Here is a 24,463-nt window from a genome sequence, read left to right as displayed (position 1 = left end):
TGGCAAGCTTGGTCCTTGGAAGCAGATTTGGAGGAGCAAGGTGTCAACCAAGGTAAAGTGTTTCTCTTGGTTGGTTACCACAAGAGCATGCTCCACTAATGAGAAATTGAAAAGGAGGGATTTCTATATTGCCTCTTGGTGCTCTCTCTGTAATGAGACTGAGGAAACCAACAACTGTTCGTTCCTCCATTGCAAAGTGACAACACAATTGTGAAACCTATTTTTGGGACTAATACATACATATGGACTATGCCTGAACATACGTCAGATCTACTTAGTTGTTGGATCAGCAGAGGAGGTAGAAAATCTAAGAAAAAGTGGTGGAGTATAATATCATCATGCATTTGGTGGTGTATTTGGAAAGAAAGAAATAGCAGATGCCATGATAACAAAGCAAATTCAATAGAGAAAGTCAAATGGAAGTACTTGACTACTTCTTATTTTTGGCGTAAAGAGGAATGGATAGAAGAAGTTGCACAAATTTTGAATTTTATAGGTTCTTTGTAATCTTTAGCCTCTTTGTTTTTCCTCTTGTTGGAAATCAATTTTTGGAGGTCTCCAGCATATCCTTAATGCTGATGAATACAACATTATCTTTGTCAAAAAAAATTGATAGAAATGTTCAGAATATTGAGTGGTAACCTATCGGTACAAAATCACCAGAACACACAAGACATTATCACATGGAAAGCAGATACATTACCAATCAAGTAGAAGCAAAAGAATTACATCATTAAGAAGTTAAGTCATTTTCTACTAAATGAGAAGACACAAAAGACTGTTCTCAGAACTGGTGATCGCATGGTCATGTACCACAACTTTATCAAATACGTCAAGACTAGAAAACTGAAAATGGAGTGAAGTGAGAAGGACTTACCCAAACAAAGGAAGCAGAAGAATCGCCAGCGAAGTTGCTCTACTCTGAATCAATGGAGAAGAAGTTCACAAAAGATGAATGTTTTAACAAAATATATTTCATAAGTAACTGTTCTTGGTTTGGATTTTACAAAAGAATTCATCTTTATCGATAGGATTTATATTATTTATATATTATTAAAAAAAACACAAATATAAAATTGAATATTTCATTTCTTTTAAAACTCGCATGTATAACTAGGTAAGTGGTTTTTTATAATCGTATTGATGATAGTCCATAACTTTCAATTGAATAGTATCTTTTAACAATTTATTGTATTAAAAAAATGTGATTTTTCTTTATCTAACATAAATTCATTAATTGGGTGACTATAACCTGCCTTGTTGTTTTTCCTATTCTATGAAAGAGCATCTTAATTTTTTTTAAAAAAAATTGTCTATTCAACCATCTAAAATGAAGATTTAACAAAAACAAGAGCATATGATTAAAACTTAGGACTTAGGAGTATTAAATCATTATTGTGTAATCATAAAAAAAATATCATATTTGATGATGACACCATTACCTTATTTTCTCATTTCCTTTCCTTGTCATTTAGAGTTGTTGAAATTGCTGATGGGTCACAATATCTAACCACGAAAAAATGACGCAACCTAATAAACAAAGCATTTATCAAAGTAATACAATGCAATACAACACGATACATCTGTACAACAATATGCTACAACCCTCCAAAACAAGCTGTTATAGAAACAATTTGCCGAGTACTTTTACAAACTAAATTTGTAACGCCGAAGCACCTATTGCAACTACCAAAATTGTAGGCCGCATTGTAAACTCTCTTAAAGCTAACCTTAATAACAAACTTCAGCACACACCAACAGCAAAGCTGATGGAGTAAACCAACCCGAAAGAAAAAAAGAAGGAAAAAAGGACATGTATACGAGATATTCAAGTTTAAATACAGCATATGAACACATTAACACCGATTTTCAGCCTGGGGCTTTTGTATAATCTCAAGACAGATGATCCTTGGATGAACGTCGTCTGCAGCTTCTGTACAAGGATATTGTATTGCCTTACAGCCTCACACCACCTAATATGTAACCACTCTTCAGCTGCAGCACTAGGGGTCTCCCTTTGCCTGCTGCCACTAAGATGAGACCTACTTTAATGACCATAAAGTCCTTTTTCCAGTAGTTAGAATCCAGTCAAGAAGTCCATTTCACTATGACTGAAAGTTAGAAGCCTAGAAAAACCTCCTCCGGAGATTCCTAGTGGTTGCCTGATATGAACGCATAAGTAGTCCCACCCCAATTCCAACACCAACGCACATGCCGAGGCCTATCCCAACACCAACCCTCACTCCTGCGTTGAACCAGGTGAGCTGACCATCTTCACCAGGGTACATGTCGTCTGAATAGAAACCATATCCAGCCTTCTGCTCCACCTCATAATCGTCCATATCCTCTGTGGTCTGCTAAAACATGCAGTAATTATAAGCAAACTTATTGTCATTTCTTAAAAACAGGTAAACTACACTGTCATTTGATCAGCACTCAAAAACTACTTTTTCGTGAGCACATAGTTATCGACCATTTAACTATGTCAACATCAATTAGTCAATAAGAAATTGACTCAAAAACTACTTTTTCGTGAGCACATAGTTATCGATCATTTAACTATGTCAACATCAATTAGTCAATAAGAAATTAAGAGTACTTAAAACTTAATCGTGAAGGAAGAGACAAACATAAGAAGAAATAACATCAGATGGAATGAGAAGAAAGAGAGACAGAAGCTCAATTAGAGACTCGGGGAGAGATAAGAATGGAAAAGAAATAGAGCGCGTGCGCGAGAGAGAGAGAGAGACGGAAATGAAATGATCTCTCAAATCTAAAGCAGGGTAAAATTTTATGTTATAATTTGTTCAGCTTTTGGGATGAGGGGACAGATTACTGTCTGCACATCAAAGGCTCCACTGACAAGCATTTTAGAAGAACTTAAGAGGTCTTGGACAAAACCATATCCACATCACAAAATAATTTTGTGGAGGGAAGACAAATTCTAAATGCAGTATTGACTATTGATGGCTAATGAAGTGTTTGATTCTAGAAAAAAGGCGTAATGGCATTTTGTGCAAGTTGGACCCCACAAAAAGGCCTATGACATGTAAACTAGGAGTGCCCGGACTTCACAATAATGAAGATGGAATGTGGAAGTTAGACGGATCGCACATTGTTTTTCTACTCTCAGGTACTTAGTCCTTGTGAAGGGCGACACGAGCAGTTCTTTCATAAGTGCGAGAGTGCATAAGCAAGGAGATCCCTTAGCTCCCATTTTGTTCATTCTAGGTATGGAGCTATTGAGCATCTAGTTACTTGACAGGTTTCTCCGGTGTGGTGGTGAAAATAGTGTCATCAAGGTTTCACATCTATTGTTGGCGGATAACACAATGGCTTTTTATGATGCTGACAGGATCCAATTAGAATGCCTGCAATAAGTGCTAACATAGTTTTAGGTAGTGTCAGGCTTAAAGATCAACCTTGGAAAATATGGGATCATACCAATGGAGAGGTGGAGGATATAAAGGTTTTAGCATTGTGTCAATTGTAAAATTAGCGCTCTTCCCACCACTTATCGTGGCTTGCCACTAGGTGCATGCTTCAAACAAAGATCAGATTTGGAGCTCTTCCCACCACTTAGCATGGCTTGCCACTGAGTACTTCAAACAAAAATCGAACAACCTGGAATACGGCACAGCAAAGGGTTGAGAAGAAGCTTGCAGGATGTCAAAAAAAAGATACTTGTCCAAAGCGGGGAAAAAGTTTGTATTAAGGGCATGGTATTGAGTATCCCTGCATGAAAAGGCTTCAAAGAATCTTCCTATGGGTTTGTCAGACAAGACAAAGAAGCTTCACTTGGTAAGGTGGTAGATCGTCACAACTCATACTGTTAGTGGAGATGAGGTTTTAAATCTAACTTCTAAGGGCATTCAACAAAGCTTTTTTGGGAAATGGTTAGGGACATTTGGATCCGAGGAACAAGATTTTTCGAAAGGAGGGGATATTGGATAAATATGGGACCACAAAAGGGGGATGAAGAACAAAAGTATCAGTTTGCCTTATGGATGTGGTTTGTGCAGCAGTATGTAACTGATGGAAAGAACATAGTGCAAATATGTCTTTCAAGGTTTGGGATGGGATGGGAGCAGGATTAGGTTAGGGAGAGACACAAGTGGTATAGGGATAAAATTATAAGCATTACTTTCCCAAACATGTTCAGAATTTCATGCCCGAAGGAGATGACAATCCAATGGGTTAAAACTTCACAAATTGGAGAAGTCTTTTGGGGATTTGAGATTCAGGAAGATTTTTTAGGATGGGGAGGTGGTAGAAATCCAAAGTCCAATTAAGCTACTATATAAACAATGTATAACTCAGGATAATCACGTTGTACGGAAGTGGGGATGAGGAATAATGAGCAGTCCTGTGTCAAGCTTACTAAGAAATTTGTTTTCTTTACCATCATCTTCTCATTTCAAAAAACTAGATCTTGGCCGAGTGAAGAGTCATGTACTTCTCAAACAAGTATTGTTTGAGCATCTCAAATACTTGAATAGTGCTTTCCTATTCCATCATTTGTTCTGACACTACAAGAAGAAATGTTAAATCCATGTAAAAGTTTGTATATGACTAAAACGAGTCATCCACGGCATATATCAAACTAGCCCCTTGTCCATGTATCTCTGTTCACACAAAAATACAAGGAACATAATAATGATCTTTTAATGTGTTGTAAGCAGTCTTCATGGTTGTTTCTTCTCACTTAATGTTTCCATTTTATGTGCTTACAATTAGCATTTCTTAAGGTATTTGAACCCTTACCGCATCACTTTCTGGTCTTAGAGCAGGTGAAACTTAAAGATGTGCGACTGGTGACTTGTATGAAAAAATGCTATCTGATGCTTAACAACGTAGACTTGCTCAAACTTGTGGAGGAGGTAGCAGTCAGTGGTGTCGTTTGAAGAAACATAAAGTTAATGCAACAGCTTCTTTCTTTTTTGTCTATGGCAAAAGTGTTGTTCCAAATTAAGACATTATGGGTGTAAAGCACAAGAGATCCATCTTTTTTGCACATTGAGCACACAAGGTCAAGCCAAGCCTTGACAATTCATCTGTACCTTAAACTGGTGTTCCCTACTAAAGGTTTAGTACAGCTCTACTTTATCTTCATATCGGAAGTGCTACATTACTAAACTTTAGTTTTCTTGATAAGTGCTACATCACTAGATTATAGTCACCTGGGTAAAACACAACAACTTAAGAACCTAACCAAAGCCATTACCAAACGGAATTCCACATTAGTGAAATTACTTGCTACTCCATCTAATGGTGAACATTCCCACAGCAATAGCATTATTAACTTCATCTAAATAGAGTTATGTTATCCCTCTTTCCTTTCTGATCACGGAAAAGGTGGATAAAAGGTAAAATTGCATTACCAATGGTTTTATTTGTCGTCCGAATCCATTCGAGCTCCCCTGCTCCTTCGCAACCTCCTCATCCTCTGGAATTGCATCCAACATACCCTGCCTAGGTAACTTCCTTCTCGGGCTGACCTGAATTGTCTTTGATAGAATCACAGGGACACCTGAACAACAACCCGCTATGTATACCTCGATTGATGGCAAAGAAACCCCAAATTTAGGCTGAAAAAAAGCTGATCCACCATTCCCAAATGATGCTGCTGTGTAACAATCCATGCTCCATCCACTCCTCGAATCATTCTCTAAAACATTACCATTAGCCCACGTTGTCTCTACTCTCTCCAACGACCCACAAAGTATTAACTCATTTTCATTCTCATGTACCTCAAATTCCACCGGCCCTGAAACCCTAACGCTGTCCGTGCTCACAAACGTTACCTCCGACGATTCCTTATCAACCCGATCACGTCGGAGGGTTGTGATGCCTGTATCATTAGCCGGAATACGCGAACTGTTGATCTCTAACGTTACCCCCATCTCACGGCGGAGGTGGCGGAGTATGAGGTGGTCCGGTACGGTATCAACCGCGCATGGCGTGATACGTACATAAAACAATCGGATTTCCAAACAACCTCCGGTGAAATTCGAGTTTTTGTAGATTGCCATTGACATATCCTGGCCTTGATTACCCATTAATCCCAATTTTTTCTTCAATCTACAAAAATTGAAGGAAATTGATCATTGATTAACAAGGAGAATTGAATAAAATTCGAGGTTAAGGATCCATAAAAATCACAAATGGATCGGTTGAGAAATAGTGTAGATGTTTCGTTATGTGTGAACATGGGGAGAGAAAGGATTAAAAGCTACCATTATTTTACGAGGGGTCAACGGAAAAACTTAAGAGCTAAGGAAATGTTTGTCCTTCTCAATCTAAAATACCGGTCGTGGCGTCACCACAAATTCATATTTCGTTTTCGAAACTCAAACAATTTAATTTTAATTGGACATTTGCATATTGAATTTTCAAATTTTTCAAAATAAAATTTATATATTTGTAAACTACGTATATAGTACTATAAGTCATAATAATTGATAATTCAAAGTGTCAAAAGGATATATGAAAAACTTACTGTAAAAGATAGATTTGTTTGAATCTCAAAATGTGAAAAGTGTCACATAAAATAGGACGGATGGAGTATTTATTTTCAAAATTAGTATTCTTTTCATAAAAAAAGTAAGACATTTGTGAAAAATTGTATTTTCAATGAAGAATTATGATTTTTATGAAAAGTTGTAGTTTTAGTAAAGAATTGCGATTTTTATGAAAAGTTGTGATTTTTATAAAAAAAAATTGTGATTTTTCCAAAGAATGATAACTTTTTCAAATAGTTGTGACATTTTCAATAAGATACAACAAACATTTACTCACACTACCCTTTGTTGTCTATAAATAGAGAGATTTTCTCTCATCTTAAAACAACGAAAATTTTGAACTTCTTATTCTTCTTCTTTTTTTTCTTATGCACAATTAAATATTCGTATATTTGCTCCTGTTGAGTTGCTCAGTGACATTACTTATGCTGCAGATGTTGAAACTTCTTTTATAGTCATAAATTTATGTTTATGTCATTAAGGATAAATGATAAGATATTATAAATTATAATTTTTTTATTATTAATGTTTGTTACTACGTAATCTTATATTTAAAATATATGGTGTTTTAATTTTAATGAATGATAGGTTTTACGTATTATTTAACAAATATTATTATATTAAATTTATTATTATATTAAATTCACGCACGAAGAGTGGATAATTTTACCCGTTGGTTATTCAATTATGGGTAAAAATACAAATATACCTCCAAACTATCGTAAATCGTATGCATATACCATCCGTCGTACTTTTGGGACATCAGTGTCTTTGGCTCACTGTCGTCCAAAAATTGGAGCATATGTGTCCTTCACTCTAACGGAAGACTAAATAGGGACACGTGACATAATCTTATCCGTTGATTCGATATTTAATAAATGTCCGATCGTGGATGAGATTATGACTTGTGTATGTTTGTAAGTATAAAGAATATATATGCTCTAGTTTTTGGACAATAGAGACACCAATGTCCCAAAAATATGACGGGGTGCATCTGTGTATCATTTATGATAGTTCGAGGATATATTTATCTTTTTTCCCTATAATTATTAATATGAGCTAGATTTGTTGAATCAACCTTGCACCATATGTAATTTAATAGAGTTGGACTAAGAAACTATAATTTGAGACAGTGACCGTCCGCTGGAATTTGAGCAATATAATAAATTAAGCTAGATCGCAGGTCAAATAAAAAAATATAGAATATAAATAAATTGTAAAAGAAACCAAATCAAAGTCAACTTAAATCATAATATATAAAAATTACAAGTTGATATTTTCATTTGGATAGTTATACTAAGTTTATTAACTATTTAATTTTTTATTTATATTTCTACTTGATTTTAATGACATCATGTCAAGAGTTATTTAGGTTGATCGAAGCTTTATGTTCCTCAATCATCTTATTGTATCATGGTATACAAGATATTTAGTTTATCAATAATCTTCTTGTATCATGGTATACAAAATATTTGGATGAAAAATTTGTATAATAAGTATTGTTTAGTAGATATTAATTTACGTATCATATCTAAAAATTAGTACATGATACATTACTATTATGTATCTCGTTTAAATTAATAAGTATTGTATTTATACTAAATACATTAAATAAGTAATTATTGCCCATAAAATGTTAGATTTGAGATCGATACATTTCCGTGCGATAGTTGTTATGTAATTGATACATTTAGTATAAATTCGAATTTACATATCATATCTAAAAAAAAATAGTGCATGATACATTACTATCTATTTATCTCGTTTAAATTTATAAGTATCATACTATTTGCCTAGAAAGATATGTAAGCTTACATAATGTATCATTTTATAGTTGATAATAATGTATCTGATACAATAAGGTTGTGAAGGAAGGATGTACCTAATCTGAAACAAAATGTATCTATAAAGGTATCACAATAAATAAGAATTAAGTTATCAATTAGATACATGAACAAACATAACTCATGAAAGAATTTTTTTTTTTTTATGAAAAACACCAGAATAAAGAGAAAAATATTAAACTGTACGAAATTTTGGTGAAATAAAAACTAATATTATTATGAGACAATAAGAAGATGAGCAGTAATACAAGAATCCTAATCAATTTTAATGAATGATTAGTTGTTAGAATCCATAACCAACTCAAATTATGAAAAATTTACAAATATTGTATATATTTTTTAGTCAAACACACGAGGTGAGTTTTATTAATCAAAAATAAAGAAATCAAATACAAATATCAAATCCAACAATGATTTGGAAATAATAGAAAAACAAACAACTATTAAACCAAAAAAAAAAAGGAAAATTTTTCAAAATGTCAATATTTTAATATTTAAGAGGGCTCATTAGCAAAACTCTCAATATTTAGTAAAAATGTCAAATTTTAGTTTGTTATGTATCTTATTTATGTTTTTATTATTTGTTTTTATTTAAAGAATATAATTATTTAATAACAAAAGGGAGAAAATCAAGGCAGAGAATATTTCAAAAAAAGGTAAGGATCCTTAATTTCTCATCAGTTACATTTTCAAATAAAATTTAAATTTTATTCTTTTTTTTCTCCAAAGTTTTTACCTTTTTAAAATTATATTCATTCCACAATATATTCTATTTATATTTATTATAGTTTTTTATTAGTTTGTATTCATTTCAATAGGTATGCCGAATTTATCTATATAGTCATTTAAGAAATATATTTGTATTTTCATATAATTTTTTTCCCTATATAGTTATTTTTTTCTTCAAAAATCTTGTGCGTATTCATTTCAATATTGTCACGACCCAAAACGAGCCGCGAGTGGCACCCACACTTATCCTACTATGTGAGCGAACCAACCAATCTAAACCCTAACATTTCAACCATAATAAACAAAATATAATGCGGAAGACTTAAAACTCATTAATGAAAATCGATTAAATAACTTCTAAAAGTTCAATACTTATTGTTCCCAAAAACTGGAAGTCATCACCACAAGAACATCTATCCTCAAATTACTAAATCTAAGAGTATCTAAGAAGCTAAAATAAGTTAAACAGCTAGTCCATGCCAGAACTTCAAGGCATCAAGACATGAATGAGAGAGAATCCAGTCCAAGCTAGGAACAATAGCTCACCCTGAAATCTGACGTGATGAAGACTGGCTAGAGTTGAGGACGAGTTGAAGTCGATGGCACGTTTGCTGCACTCCACAAATAACAAAGAAGAAAATTACAAGTAGGGGGTCAGTACCAGGCACCAGTACTGAGTAAGTATCATCGGCCAACTCAAAATAGAAAGCAATATATATCGAATAATACATAAAACCAACCAAATACTTAACAGGTGATAGCAACAAGTATAAGAATCATTTACAACAACACCAAACACATCTATGAGGACTNGGGGGTCAGTACCAGGCACCAGTACTGAGTAGGTATCATCGGTCAACTCAAAATAGAAAGCAATATATATCGAATAATACATAAAACCAACCAAATACTTAACAGGTGATAGCAACAAGTATAAGAATCATTACAACAACACCAAACACATCTATGAGGACTCAAGCCTCCACACCATACTCTTTTGGGAAATAGGTTTCTTTAAAATCTGAGTATGTTAGCATAATTCAAGATTCATTCTCTTTGTTCTTCTTGTGTCAGAACGTGACACTCCGATCCCCTAATTCTCATTCTTTTTAATTCATCAAGCCTTCTTTTATACCATGACAGCATCATTAACAAAGTGGATTTAAGATTTAAGATTTAAGATTCACAGCCTCATCTTTCCAATCCATTACAATTACATAATCACACCATGCAAGCACACAATCAAGCATATAGAAGACTTTACAATACTACCCAATACATATCAATCGCTATTTAGAGTTTACTATGAGATAGTATAAACCATAACCTACCTCCACCGAAGAATTCGTGATCACGCAAGCTACTCCTCAAAATCTTTGCTTTCCTCTTCGTTCTCTCTTCTCTCGCTCGTTCGTTCTCCCTTTCTCCCTCTGTTCTTTCTATTTTTCTTATTCAAACCCTTTTTCTTTTACCCTAATTGTCATATAATTAAGTATAAAAGATGATAAAAATAACCCACTATTTATTTCAAGGTTATCTCCTTTAACCCCCAAGTAATTGAATTATTAACATTAACCCACTAACTTTATAATTATAAGCATGAATAGTCCAAAACGCCCCTTAAAAACTCTCAGCAGAAATCCGACTCAGTCGAGGTTACGCCACTCGTGACGGCCCGTCGTACCTGCGACGGTCCTTCCTGCATGTCCGTCACAAAGTTCAGAGACTCGATTTCAGTAAAAGGTCTGCGACGGTCCGTCGTGGCTACGACGGTCCGTACTGCAGTTCCGTCGTGAAGTTCAGAGAGTTGATCCCAGTGCCCAGATTATCAGAGTTTAAGTGTTTTGGAACGATGCCCCCCCGACGGTCCGTCGTGCCCATGACGGTCCGTCGTGGGATCCGTCGACCCAGACAGTCATTACCATAAATAAACTCTACTGCTCAAAACGACTAAACAGGTCGTTACAAATATGTATCTTATATGTATTTTATTTGTATTTCTTTTTATTTTAGTTTTTATTTAGAATTTTGTATAATAATATATAAAATACAAAAAATTAGTATGATGAAAAAGTGAATGAAATATAAAATTGAAAAGAAATAATTGAATATTTGGTGTACTCATTCTTAAATAAAATACATAACTAGTTGACATACCTTTAGAATAAATATAAATTAGAAAAAAATGTCAAATTCAGAAACAATGCAACATAATTTTTGAATGAATACAACTATTAATTGTAAAAATATATACTGACTAAAACAGTATCAAAATTCAATATATACTTCCAAATTTATGAATACAAAAAATAATAAAACTATGAAATACAAAAATAAATACTAACTGTGGTACATTGACATAACTATCACAAAAAAACAGAATACAAAATGAATTAAATATATGAAATACGATTTCAAATCTATGGATACAAAATACAATAAAACAATGAAATACAAAAATACATACTGACTAAAATAACAATAAAATTCAATACACACTTCCAAATCTATGAATACAAAAAACATCAAAAACTATGAAATATACACAATCAAACTCATGTAATGTGTTACATTAACATAATAACACACACACAAAAAAAAAAACAGAACACAAAATACAATAAATATATGAAAGACAAAATTAAATACTAACTAGAACATAATAAAAATTCCATATACACTTCCAAACGCATTGCAACATGAATTTTTTGAATCTTAAAAATTACTAAACAAATTAAACTAAACATGCAAGACACAGAACATGCAAAAAAAAAACCTCTTCTCCAACAAATTGGTCTTCTTCAACTTCATGGTTATGAATTTGTGTGGAATTTTGCACATCGACGGATCCAGGCATTTTTCCCCGTCGTATATCCTCCTTAGATTTAAAAGCGGAACCTACATTGTTGTTTAATTCTTGAGTGAAAAAAAATTAAATGATGGAAAATCGGAAGAACTTTGATTATTTTGTCCAATACCTCTAGTAACACTCTTGAAAACGTCCATTGAAGAGAGAATTATGTAGTCTCAAACCCTAAAAAATGTTTTAAGAACAACTATAAAATAAAAAAAATTAAAAAAACACTAAAATCAGTAAGTAAATAAATAAGGAATCTGAAAAATATAATACCCAAATCAATGTTAATCTTCAAACCAAATCTTTCAACGAAATTAAATGAGAATAATAGAAAATATTAATATATTGAATCGAAAATCTATGAAATTGATTTGGAAGAATGTTAGAGAGAGAAACTGAAAAGAAGAATAAGAAAAGAGAGAAAAATCTGAAGATTTGATTAGGAAGAAAGTAAGAGAGAGAAATTGATAAGCTTAAGAAAAGAGAGAGAAAAATTATAATGACATTAATATCTATCCAATTACATAAATATAGGAAAATGTGTAATCTATGAGAGAGAAAAAAATAGTGTAAATAATGAGAGAGAAAATATGAATAATATCAGAATAATTATTTATTTTTAAAATAATGACATTTTTGATATGTTTACTAATATTATTAAAGTATAGATATTATCACTAAATAAGTTAATTTTTTTTACTAGTTAGCTAAATTTCCCCCAAAAAAAGAAGGAAAAAGACAAAAAAAAATGACAACAGAAAAGGCGAGAACTTTTACAAATATTATATTAATTATTATTAAATAATAACTAATACCTATTGAAAATCAAAATGAATTCAAAATTTGTAACTGTTAAAGAAGTGAAGAGAATTTAGGGATAAAATGGAGGAACGAAATGGGAGTGAGAAACGTGGATATAGGCTGAAAATAAGAGTGAAATATTTATGTATCTAGAAGATTTTATCTATTGAAAGAATAAAAGAATTTTTGAAAATTTTAAAACATATAGGAATAAATGAATACTAAGATAAGTTAATGTGTGCGTATATAAGTAATTTTTTCTTAAAAGTATGAGATTTTTGTAATTTACCCTTCTTGTAAATCACATTGAACCAGTCCGGGCCCAAAAAAAGCCCATTGAAAATGAGCCCGCAGCTCAAGCGGTGCATGAGAAATACGTATCTATATTACATACAAATTTATAGATACTCGTATCGCTATACTGAACACCAATAAAAAAGTCAACTAAAAAATCAACACTAGTCCTCTAGGTTAATATTAAAGTTTTATCACTGAATTTAGGTTACCCAAGTCCATAAGTTCAAAAACTAAGAAAATATTTAATTTCCTCTACGAATTGATCAATATTCAAATCCACATTTTTTATTTTCATAACTTTTATGGTTAAACCATCCCCTATCTTCAATAAATTCACAAACAAAAATGAAAACAAACTAATGCTAACATGGGAAAAGTACCAAAAATTGGAATTTTTTAATATTGTCCACTTTTGAGCTCTAAAATTCAAAATATGTTGAAAATATACAAAAATCACTATTTGTCCATTTAATACATTTTTCAGTAACAACAATTTGCACTAAAAAAAATTATAACTTTCTCATATGACTTTAGAATTCAAAGATTTTTGTTGTTATGATTCTGAAATCACGATTATAAAAACCTATTAATTCAATCAAAACACATTTTAGAGGTCATTCTCAAATTGATATTGTTTATGCTCAAAACATTATCTAAATATTAAATACGAGCGCAATATAAATAAAATTTACTCGAATCTTTCAAAGCTTACGTAAATTATTCGATTAAGTCATAAATTACTTTGTAATTTTAATGAATTGTCAAAACTCAATTCGAGTGTCTTTTTGTTTAATTTGTTGACTTTTGTCAAATTTCCAATTTTAGAATTTTTCCTCCAAAATGCATCTGATTGCATTGCAAATTATACACCTATTAATCATAAATTATATTTAAAGTAATTTACATATAATTCTTTTTTCGTAACATAACTAAAAATATTTTTGTGATTTCAATAGACATGTTAGGCTTTTTCCACCGCCCTTCAAAAAAGCAGAACTTCTTTATATATATATATATACACTGCCACTGGCTCTAATTTAAGATCTCCATGTTGTCACCTTTCTTTTCAGGTGTATGTATGTAGGCACAAATCCCCATAGCCTCATGTATATCCCCACCCCTACCCCCACCTTAAGGGCGGAGCTAGTATAAAGTTCACGAATTTAATAAAATTGGGTAATTTTAGTTCAAATTTTATATGTGTCATACACATTGTTTGGATGGTTGTTGTCTGTTGTAGTGTATTTAATAGTTTTATAATATTTACTTTGATTGTTATTTAAATTTTATTGTATCGTAACGTTTAAATTCATTGTTAGATAATAACAAAAGACCTATTTTATGTATGACGAATTTGGTGTGGTAGTGTCGTTATCTTAGTATTTTCATCATGAAATAAGACGCAAGTATCCCATGTACTAAAGTCGAAATTTTAAAGACACATTTTAACTAAATTAAGTAATTATTACGTCCGAACTTGTATTCTAAATAATTCTATACACCTTTTGGCTTACATGTCCGTGACTCCTGAGACATGTAGGAGATGTTTGGATGTTACGTGAGTCAAAGAAGTGTAAAAAGCTACAAAAAATTAATACAGAGACGTAATAAGATCTTAGTTTAGTTAAGATGTATTTTTAAGATTTCGTTTATAGTGTAGGAGTACTCGTGCCTTATGTCTTTAACAATTTATCATTTATCCTACCCTTTCATAGTAACATTACTTTGTACCTTAATTTTATGATAGATTTATCATTCAAATTATGGATGAATGACATTATGTAACGATGAGAATGATACAGTCAATTATTCAGACATTATATTTATTAAAATAACACAATTCCATACATTATGAAATAATACTTAACAATCATTCAAACTTTACTCGTAGAAAGACTTTAAATATAAATAAATTATTAATCTAAAACTCAATAACTCAAAAAAAAATAAAAATTTAGAAACACAAACTTAAAAATTCTGATTCCGCCCCTCGGAATCCTCATGCACAAGGTTCCAAGTTGTTGCAACGTTTTTCTCACACTCTCATTCTGCATATTTTGTTTTGATTCGGAATTATTTTCTGATAGTATTCCTCCCTTCAAAAACCACTTTTATTAGTAACTTTATTGCATATATTCAGTGTCTTTTTTCTCACAATATTTTTCTTCAATTCCTTTAATTATTTCCTCTTTGTAATTATTTTTCTTCATAGTAATTCTCATCCTCAAGAGAAATTTCTCTTTAATTTCATCCATGAAGGTTTGCTTCTTTATTCCTAATTTATTTATTTATTTCAAAAAATTTCATCCATACTCTTATTCTTATTTAGTATTAGATCACCTCTCGCGTTCAATTTTTCAATTTTAAGATTGTGAGTTTGAATCAGCAGCAGAAAACCGAGAGCAATCTATGAACTTTCTTTTTTCCTATTCATTTTTTTTAAATATAATTTTTTTTGGGTATGTTTAATTAATATATCTTTTGTATTGAACTGATCTATACATTAAATTAATTTTCTTAATTTAAAAATTGTAAACTAATGAGTATTGTTTTTCATTAATAATTTATTTTTTCTCCTTGTTTACTATGTAAAATTATGCAGAAACTTATTCTGATCAAACTGGATTTACAAGATGTTAGGGAAAAGAGAAAGGCCTTGAAGACAGTTTCCGCTCTAACAGGTATCAATTTCGAAATTAATATTAAGATGAGTTTATTTCATATTTGATTGAAATTTAAATTACGAAATAACTTATTTTGAATCAGTATTAAAAATTATAGTGTTATTTTAATGTTCATAATAATTTTTGAGTAACTAATTCTCAGATAAGTTATTCTCAAGTATAGGATCTATCGAAATAATTTATCGATTTGCCTATATTTTACATACTTAGAGAAATACATTGTATACATTATTATGGTTCATACTTCATTGCAATCTATCCAAATATATATACACTTATTGATTTTGTGGGTTTTAATTTAATTATTTCATTCGTTTAAATTTAGATGTTTTTTTTTTGTTTAAATTGAAAATAATTTCATTGAAACTTATATAAAAATGTTTTTAGTCATCAAAAATATTATGCCGGAATTAATATTTCATGCTTTTGAATTTTTTGTTATCATATTATATTATAATATATTTAAGATCTTTTTAAAAAAGAAATTCCGTGCCTTATTAAATAGGTTTACATCGATCGAAAGGATAGAGTATGATGGAAAATATTATTTTGTTCTTTTTAATTATATGATAATACTTTTTTTTTCTTTTAATTAATGAAAAAACATTTTATATATTTAATAATAATAATAATTTAATTTAATTTTTATTAATAAAATGATTTGTAATTATCATATGTATATATTTATGATTTAATTTAAATCAAACAATAATAATATGAAATTTTGTGAATAGGATCTGATATATGCAAATCTTACTCTTACCTCGTTTATAATAATTTATAATAATATAATAATTTATAATAAAAAGATTATTAATAATATTCCCTCCATTCAAAATTCTTTATTGATAGAAGAATAATTATTAGGTGAATGGAGATGAGATTACTTGTATTAGTGGTAATTTGGTTTCTAAGTTTGCACTAATTTGGAGGAAGAAAAAAGTACAGTAAAAATATTTTCTAAGTTGATTCCATCATGGCGCCACGTCAAGTGGGTCCACCGTCATATGAACTTGTTCCCCACTAACACAATTTTAGGTAGTAGGTACTAGGTACTATCACTTTGCCTATAGTTACACGGAATATATCTCGTTTAATAGAGTGTATAAGAATAATAAGATATTTTAATAATGTATCGTATCATTCTAACAAATCCCTTATCAATAGTGTGATTCAATTTATATGGATTCGAAAACACTTATATTGGTGAAGGTTTTTGTTCTTTGAGACATCTAGTAATTAAAAACTTTTGATTAGGAGTTAAAAGAATATCAATTATGATTTATGCGTTTTGATAGTGAAATGAATAATTTGAGCAATTGAGCTAAAGTGATATTGAAGTTTGTAATTAATACATCTATGAGTAATTTGAAATATCACAAGTTTGTAATACATTTTATTATGTGGGAATACTTATTTATAAATCAACCATGTAAATATACTTTTCTTTTAGATGACAATGAGATTAAGAGTGATGACATTTTGCTTTTCTGATATCATATCGAATTATGTGATTTTTTAAATCTATACACTTGAACAAAAAGATAAAAATAGATAATTGTTTTTTATGTTTACATTAATGTTTACTAGTACTATATAGTATATTTGGTTTTGGGAGGTTAATTAGGTGCATGAATTGAAACAAATTTTTTGCTTCCACGTGCTTTTGCTAGGAATGGTCTAAGAAGTCTCAAAAACACACTTAAGCTAAAATTTATTCTTCCATCTTTCATTAATGAAATGCATTGTATGATGAAATTTTATAGGGATCGATGAGATTTCGATGGATATGAAAGGTAAGAAGTTAACCGTCATTGGTACAGTTGATCCAGTGAGCGTAGTGAGTAGGCTACGCAAGTTTTGGTGGACAGAGATACTCATAGTAGGACCAGCTAAAACGCCCGAGCAAGAGAAGAAAGAAGAACCCAAGAAGGAAGAAACCAAGAAAGAGGAGCCACCTAAAGAAGAACCAAAAAAAGAAGATCCGCCAAAAGAAGAAACAAAGAAAGAGGAACCACCTAAGGAGGGAGCAAAGAAAGAGGAACAACCCAAGGAGGAAACTAAAAAAGAAGAGCCTAAAAAGGCAGAAGAAGAAGAGGATGACGATGATGATGACTATGATGATGATGATGAAGAAGAAATAGAAGGACCCAAAAAGGAAGAAGTGAAGAAAGCTCAACTACAACCACAACCACAACCGCGTTACCTTCAGCCACAACCACGTTATCCTCAACCACAACCACTATCTTATCCACAAGCGGCTCATAGGCCATATTATCCTCCTCCTATGCACACATATTACCAAGTTCACCATAGCATAGAAGAGAATCCTAATGCATGCACTATCTGTTAAATTAGCTTGGGAAGGTGATCTGAATCGTTATTGATATAATGTTGATGACCATAACGGGCTAATTAATTTGGAGGGAACAAAAAATAAAAAAAGAAACAAAAAGTTATATATATATATATATATATATCTATAATTGAGTGTTGTTCTAGCCTTTGGAATCTCTTTTGAACAATAATCGATTAGTTCTTTTTTGTTGATGATGAGACTGATGTTTTGACCGTCTCATTTTTGTTGGCTAGCATTATTATTGGATAAAAGAGAATATAAGCTTAATTTTGTGAATAGAAGACAATTAATGATGTCAATCATATTCTACTTTTCTTAATCAAATTTTGTACATAATTTTAATAAGAATTTCAAGTGTTGCTTTGTTCCTTTGAATCTACAATAATTGATACTTGATACTGATAAATCATTGGCTGGTTATCAATTAAATTAAATCATGTTATATACACACTTATATGTAAACGGACTTTTTAACACTTTCAGGTCATATAAACGATAATTATATATAGCGGTTCGCAGTAAAATGAAATTAGTAATTGGGAAAATAAGTAGGTTACCTAACTTATATGTTTTTTAAAATAAGTTATAGAAATAATATTGAGGATAAAAATATAACTCTTTATATTCACTTTTTATCTCTATATGTGAAGCAATTCCTTTATTATATAGCTGTCTTCTTTATTTTGATTGAGATTGAACTCTACAATCTTAATCTTAATAATATAACTAATCATAAATTATGTCAATATTTAAAGACTAATCCAGAACTAATTAAGCTCTATACTACACATTTTGTCTCTCACCATAGGTGTATGTATGGTAAGATTGATTGACTTGATAGTGTAAAACCTTTTCAGACTATCAATTAATGCATGTAGGCTGAAGTCTAAACTCTTTTCCTTTTCATATATAAAATAAAAATGCATATTAATTTATAATGATTAAGTGATAGTTATATATGTAAATAATATTTGAATACATATATTCATTAATTTGATATTAACATGTAGCATGAAGAAGTATTTATTTGATCACTAGTTTTGTGTTTTTGCGCCTCTAGTTTTCCCATTTTTCTAAGATCATGGTAAAGAAAATAGTTCACTGTACTAAATCTTTCGATATATACAGAGTTCGGGAAAAGATTCAATACTTTAACTAAAAAAATCTTTTGTACACAATCTTATTTTATATTTCTATCAAAATTCGTTTTCAAGATTTAAATCCATAATCTTCTGATCACTTAATGTTATTGGTAAAAAAGGCACACACTAATAAGACAAGCTTTGCAAAAGTAATTCATGTAACTTGCTTGATTGATTGGACAAAAAATGTGCTAAGACATGTTTTATTTCACGTGAAACTCCATTTATGTCTTGTTTTATTGGACTTTAATTTATAAACATATGTATGATAAAATTGCCTCATCAATTTGGTAATATTGGCACACTAGGTCCACTCTTTCTTGTCGATAATTTTTAGGTTAAAATATATGTCATTTTCTTATTAATTAATAATACGAAATTTTTGCTTATCGATAGGTAATTTAACTAATTTATAAATAAAATTAAATAAATTTAATATTTAAATTTAAATAATTAAAAATTAAAAGAAAAATATTTATAAATTACACTTCTTTTTATATCAATATGATGATTTATTTTTTAAAATTATTTGTTAAAATTCATATAATTTGATGTTAAAGAGCGAAAAATATCATATAAATTTAACAAAAATAGTATTGCGTACTCTCTTTATTCAATTTATGTTGGTACTTTTTAGTTTTGAAATTTAAATAAATCTTTTTAATCGTAACTTTTTTTATATACGTAATATCTTAAATTATCAATGATATAGCTATAAATTGATAAAAAAAAATAATATTTTATATTGCAAAACAACAACAGATTCCTTCACCTTGTTCTAAACACTGAGAAAAGAGTGTAAGTAAATATATATTTCAAAAGAATTTATTTTGAAGTGTATTTACAAAGCCAAATATATACAGTGGCGTAGCTAGAAATTTTATGAAGGATATTAAAAAAATCTCATAGCTCGTAAAAATTAATTTAAAGAATGAATATACTTAAATTTTGTAAATTAAACTACATAATATTAATGATTATTTTTTTAATTAAAATATATCAAAAATTTTTAAATCAAACTATATAATATTTAACTTTAATGTTCACGTTTATCTAATAGGAAGTGAACCAACAAAGAAAAAGAGAGACATTTCAGTTTAGAGTGAAATCACTTTTATACTTCAAGATTTCACAAACCTGTGATGACCAACAACGAGAAATGAAAATAAAGAATAGAATCAAATGAGTTATATTAGAAGAGAACTTATATAAAGTATTTTCACTTTTAGTAGCTTTATGGAATAAATAAATAGGATTTGCTTATTAACTTTAAGTTAAATAATTACTTTTAAATTATTTTTAATGAAAAGAAAAAAAAATAGAATTTGCTTATTAACTTTAAATTAAATAATTATTTTCAAAATTTATTTAAATATTTAATGAAAAGAAAAAAATCAAAGTCAAATAATGAAAATCGAATCCGCACACCGTAAATTGCAAAGAATTTAGGAAGAGTTGAACGATTAAAATCACTAAATTAAAAACTTTTTATTATTTTTAAGGGTATTCAAAATATGTTATTTAACCATTAAAATTATTATTTTACTTATATTTTCTAAGGGAGGGTTCCAATTGGACAACCTAGCCAAAAGGGTAGCGACTCCCCCTGAATATATGAGAGTTGCAAATTGGAAGTAAGTATTGGCACTTAATTGTCTTCAATGAAAACAAGTGCTCTTTGCTTTATAAGATAATTAATTATTTGGTTGTTTTATTTTTTCACTATATACTTGTTGATATTAATTAATTTGTTTATATGACATTTTTTGCTCTTTAAATATATATTTATATGCTCTATTTAAATATAGGAGACTTATTTAATTTTAGAAAAATATTTCATATTGTTAAAATAGTTTTTTAGAATAGGATTAACAGGACTCAAGTATTAATTTTTAAGACTACTATTTTATTAAATAATAACTTACATTATTATTATTATGAAATTTTCATTATTTCCCCAATAAAGAGGAAAGAGATTCTGACATCACAAATTTACATTTGTGGTATTTCAAAAATAATTTTTTTATTTTTATTTATCTTTAAATCATTCATCGACCTCTCATACTTTCGTATTGGAACATTCATGCATTTCCTTTATGTACATGTCTAAATCATCTCAATTTGATTTCACTTTAGTTGCTGCCAGGGTCGTCTTGACCATAAGATCACTAAAAAAATTACTTGTTTAGGGCCCCAATTTAAATAGTAATAACTGAGAAACAAAATAATATTTAGTTAATCGTGATGTCATTTCTTACTTGACTTTCTATTTTGTTGACTTATTTATATCTTGACAATTATCATGAACGCATATTATTATTCTTTATTCATCTTTTTTATTCTGCTTTCTAATTTTACCCTCTCATTATTGAATATTATAAAATCTATCAAATGATAAAACCTTTTGCATTATGCAAAAAGTTTTGTTGTGTTTTTAATTACAAAGAAGTCAAATTTATTTTTAATCTGGTTTAATCTTAAATTGCAAGCACGACAAACAAATCTATATTATTTTAATATCATTATATTAACGTAACTTATAAATCAAATTGAGAGCAACTATTTCAATACCATTAAATCAAATTGAGAGTAACTTATAAGGTCTGCGTATATCTTACATTTTCGGAATTCACTTATAAAATTACGTGGAATATGTTATAGTTATTCAATATATATAACCGACTAAACAAGAATAAAGCATCACTATCAAATTTAACTTTAGACCCCAAACTTGTTGAGTCAGCCCTTTGCTTCAATTTATTTCCTCAATTTGAGTTTGTTGTATCGGTGTTTGATTGTTTCAACTTCCAATCAGTTCATGGATCTCAGTCAATTTCTATGGTGTTCCAACCAATTCATGGGTGGATTTTAGGCAAATGTTCTATTAGTACATCTTTTTAACTTTACAACAACATGCCCAATTATAGTCCCACAAGTAAGTTCTTGATCGGACGGGATATATGCAAATATTACCTTATTTTTGCATGATAGTGAGATTGTTTCTCCATAGACCCTCGTGTTAAGTATCTTTAATGTTTAACTTGCACAGGGTTCTCAGTAAATAATACTCTTTCTGTCCCAATTTATATGACACCTTTTGTATTTTGAGAGTCAAACAATTTAAGTTTGAAATGAAATTTATATATTTGTAAACAACGCAAAAAGTACAATGAGTCACAATAATTGATAATTCAAAATGTTTAAAAGATTTATAAAAAATTTACGGTGAAAAATAGACTTGTTTGACTTTTGAAATTCGAAAATTGACATATAAAATGTTGTTCAGTTTTGTATTCCTAAGATACTTAAAACAAAACTTTGAAGAACTTGATAAGACACGACAAAGTTTAAGAACATTTTCACAACTACAAAATTAAAACTAGTAAAGAAACTAGATCAGAAACAGATTAAAAAAAATATACGAAATACTTTTCTTAAAGAAGAATCGTTGTCAATCTGTGTTTAAAGAATCTTACTGATTCCAACAAACTTTGCAGAAACACGAAATTACCAAAGTTTAATGAAACAGTGAAGAACAGAAGAACAAAAATTGATTCACAAATCTAAAATCTGTAAAACATACCAGAATTTGGAAAACAGAATGAAGATCAAGCCCACTGAATGCACAGTGTCACCTTAAGGAAATTATTCCCCTCTAGTATCCGAGGTTTGATTTGGAATACGTCCTCCCAGGATAGAATGATCTCAATCACCAGTGTATTGATACCCAAAATGCTGGTGTCAGCGAACCACTCAACGACAGTAAAGTACACTTAGAATATTAGATTTAGTAGAAGAAGAAGTCCAGAAAAATCTCTTTTTTTAAAAAAATGAGAGGAAATCCCTCAATTTATAGAAAACAAAGGGTAATGCGAAAATGTTCTTATTGTGCCTTACCGGAAAAGTCACAAACCTTTGGAAAAGTCACAATCTTTTGGAAAGGTCGTCACCTTTCATAAAAGTCACAACTTTTCATAAAAATCGCAATTTTTCATAATAGTTTCAACCTTTCATAATAGTCGCAACTCTTCATTTTCCATTAACACCTTTTAACCCAACATTAAATGGAACGGAGGGAGCAACTCTTTTGTCTATATATTCCTTTCTTCCTAGGCATACCTTGTGAAAAAGCTTATAAGATTTGAAAACCACGGTTCTAATTAGTTGGTCATCTTAAGTCTTAACTTAATCATAAAATATTACCTTGGAGAGAAACACATAATATCATATTATTCAGAGAAATGATTGTAAATTTTATAGATATATACAACAAGTAATGCCTTATGAATTTTCCATAAGTTCACTAAGAATATTTGAGGAAGAAGTAGTGCTACTAAACAAGGTTGCCTCTAGGGCTTTGGTCTAGACTTCTAGTTGTAAGAGCCTAGTATATTATGCGTGGATTAGATACATGTTATGAGTTTGAACTGTGATCTTAACAAAAGTCTGGTATTTAAATGGAGAAGGATATTCCATGTTTGATTACATTTTTAATTACTTCTGTTCCATCACAAGGAAAAAATATATATATAACCAATACGAGACATATAAACATGTTACATACAAGGAAAAAAATGCTAAGGAAGAGTTTATAAATCACCCTATATCGAGTGAAATATCCTAAAGAACAGTGTCTTTCTACTTCTTAGTTTGTCCATTACATCCTTAAGCCCCACCAATACTTTGCTCAAGCCAAGATTTGTAGCAAATTGTGAAGAAGTATGTGTGTGACTAACTCCTCAAGATTAAGTTTGGGTAGTACAAATTAAAAATGATAAAAAAAATTGGATAATGGGCCGTTCCTCTACTTAAATATCAAGCTTTTGTTTAGAACAAAGACGTATGCCTAACTCACACATCACATGTTTTGCCGCTAGACGAAAACAGTGTGAGCAACCATTTTTAGTAGTATTATTTAACTTAGTTCTTCCACAAATTTTACCACTTCTAAATTTTTTGGTGATTAATCCAAAATTTCCAATAATGTTGTTGTGGTTGGATCTTACATGAAATACATTAGGAGTTAAAAAGTTTACAGTATTTGCTCGGTATAATATTACTAATTGTATTTCTCTCCAAGGCAATATTTAAAGAATATGTTAAAAGATTAGATCACCATATTAAATTTTCAGAATTACCAATATTGTACATATTTCAAAGAATAATCAACACTGGCTGCTTAATTTTGCTAGTCAATACAAGATTAAAAAAAAAACAAATAAACAAATT

At 30.0% G+C, this 24,463-nt stretch overlaps 2 protein-coding genes across 4 annotated transcripts; one reads left to right on the top strand and one right to left on the bottom strand.

The window, feature by feature from the left end:
* Positions 1-1,521: 1,521 nt before the first annotated feature.
* Positions 1,522-6,274, bottom strand: LOC107031865 (uncharacterized protein At1g01500-like). 3 transcript variants are annotated; one of them, XM_015233354.2, is made up of 2 exons: positions 5,382-6,274; positions 1,522-2,357 (listed from the first exon to the last, which is right to left on the bottom strand). In XM_015233354.2, the coding sequence occupies exons 1-2, from the start codon at positions 6,057-6,059 to the stop codon at positions 2,127-2,129; spliced, it is 909 nt and encodes a 302-aa protein (XP_015088840.1). In that variant the 5' UTR covers positions 6,060-6,274; the 3' UTR covers positions 1,522-2,126. The 3 variants fall into 3 exon arrangements, 2 of the variants coding, with proteins under 2 accessions (XP_015088840.1, XP_015088841.1); XM_015233355.2 differs by having other exon boundaries at positions 1,522-2,354; positions 5,382-6,271; XR_003574856.1 differs by lacking the exon at positions 5,382-6,274 and adding an exon at positions 4,765-5,375 and having other exon boundaries at positions 2,215-2,354.
* Positions 6,275-15,032: 8,758 nt separating this feature from the next.
* LOC107001748 (heavy metal-associated isoprenylated plant protein 39-like) lies at positions 15,033-18,391 on the top strand. Its single transcript, XM_015199721.2, has 3 exons — positions 15,033-15,308; positions 15,652-15,730; positions 17,500-18,391. The coding sequence occupies exons 1-3, from the start codon at positions 15,303-15,305 to the stop codon at positions 18,084-18,086; spliced, it is 672 nt and encodes a 223-aa protein (XP_015055207.1). The 5' UTR covers positions 15,033-15,302; the 3' UTR covers positions 18,087-18,391.
* The last annotated feature ends 6,072 nt before the right edge of the window (positions 18,392-24,463 follow it).

This window comes from Solanum pennellii, chromosome 10 (genome assembly GCF_001406875.1).
Source record: "Solanum pennellii chromosome 10, SPENNV200".
In the NCBI taxonomy this organism is placed as follows: Eukaryota; Viridiplantae; Streptophyta; class Magnoliopsida; order Solanales; family Solanaceae; genus Solanum; species Solanum pennellii.
This window is presented reverse-complemented; position numbering and strand designations above follow the sequence as displayed.

Coding starts and splice junctions, on each gene's coding strand:
- LOC107001748 (XM_015199721.2), top strand. Junction 15,731..17,499: donor GACAGTTTCCGCTCTAACAG/GTATCAATTTCG, acceptor GAAATTTTATAG/GGATCGATGAGATTTCGATG.
- LOC107031865 (XM_015233354.2), bottom strand. CDS start 6,059: ATGGGTAATCAAGGCCAGGATATGTCAATGGCAATCTACAAAAACTCG. Junction 2,358..5,381: donor GACGACAAATAAAACCATTG/GTAATGCAATTT, acceptor TGCATGTTTTAG/CAGACCACAGAGGATATGGA.